We start from the raw sequence: 1,267 nt of genomic DNA on the forward strand, positions 1-1,267 counted from the left end.
AAATCAAATATGGTTAATATGGTGGTATAGACTATATGGTAAAATGTCGAGTACTCATTGCATATAATTAAATTCATTTACATTCACAGTATTTCTAACTGTTCACGAACTGTCAAAGGAAAATGTAGTGTAATGTTTATAGACTTAAGAGCTGGTATTTGTTCAGATCAGTTACAATTTATTTTATCATTCAGCGAGATAGTTAGTGCATTGTCAGCGGCAGGGATAGTCATAATTGTCTAAGGGTGAGGAACAGTTATGGGGCAATTGTACTGACATTTTTTTCTTATAGAAACACAGAATCGAAAGCATAGATTGGTAAACAAACAGCTGAAATATGGAACGGGGAAAAATTATTTTAAGTTCAACTATACTGTAAAAATAAATTATGCAGGTTCATTTAAAAGTACTGAATATACAGTTTATTGATTGCCAAATCACCGATAAGAAAGTTGCAAAGTAAGTTGACCAATCTGACAAAAGCAAATGTTGTCTGTACCCGTGGTGAATTTCATTTGAGTGATTTTGAATGAACTGTAGCGTGGCGTAGCAAAAACACAAGTGAACCAACTGCATCCAGGTAAAATTTCAGTGATAAAACATACTTTCCTCATGTTTTGAACAGTACTATATTTAAGTGTTGCATTTGAATATTCACAAAAATTGAAAAACAAGACAAAATTCCCAATTATGATAGTTCATCCGTGAGATGTGCCAAAAAATGAAATTTCAGTTTGTTATTAAACTCTGGCGTCTATACAACTGTAAAATATGTTCCGTTTTTCAATTTGTACTTGCTTTTTGCATTGAATTTTCACTGGGAACACAACAGGTCGTAAATCTCTGAGCAATCAGTGCTTCCCATTATGCACAATAGAGTTTTTCCTGGAAAATCTTAATTAACTTTACTAACACTTTATATTATTTTTCAATTTCACATAATTAAAGACATAACATAAAATGAACTATCTATGTGAATAATTGTGTATGACTTATACCACAGCCACTGAAATTATATTACGTTGAATATGTTTTCAAGAACGACTTCCATTTATGCTAGGCAAGATAGAACTACTTAACGTCCGAATCTGACAAGAGACAAAATAGATTTCACTCCTTAAAGAATCCACAATGATTTCATTCTGAAATGCATTACATTTGTATAATAAATTTGTCCACTATCATAGTTAAGCAGAATCTATAGTTGATCCGTGTGTATCATTAAGACTTTCCCACATAAGAATTTTCCTGTCTCTAATACGTCTTA

The 1,267-nt window shown here is 31.7% G+C and overlaps 1 protein-coding gene across 1 annotated transcript; it reads left to right on the forward strand.

Moving 5' to 3' along the window:
• Positions 1-89: 89 nt before the first annotated feature.
• Positions 90-839, forward strand: Tsp_16049 (transcriptional activator FlhD; the record flags this gene model as incomplete). Its single annotated transcript, XM_003370402.1, has 3 exons — positions 90-201; positions 395-459; positions 734-839. Coding segments are annotated over 3 exons (283 nt in total), but the record flags the coding sequence as incomplete, so codon positions are not given.
• Positions 840-1,267: the final 428 nt, after the last annotated feature.

Source organism: Trichinella spiralis (genome assembly GCF_000181795.1).
Source record: "Trichinella spiralis strain ISS 195 chromosome Unknown Scfld810, whole genome shotgun sequence".
Classification (NCBI taxonomy): Eukaryota; Metazoa; Nematoda; class Enoplea; order Trichinellida; family Trichinellidae; genus Trichinella; species Trichinella spiralis.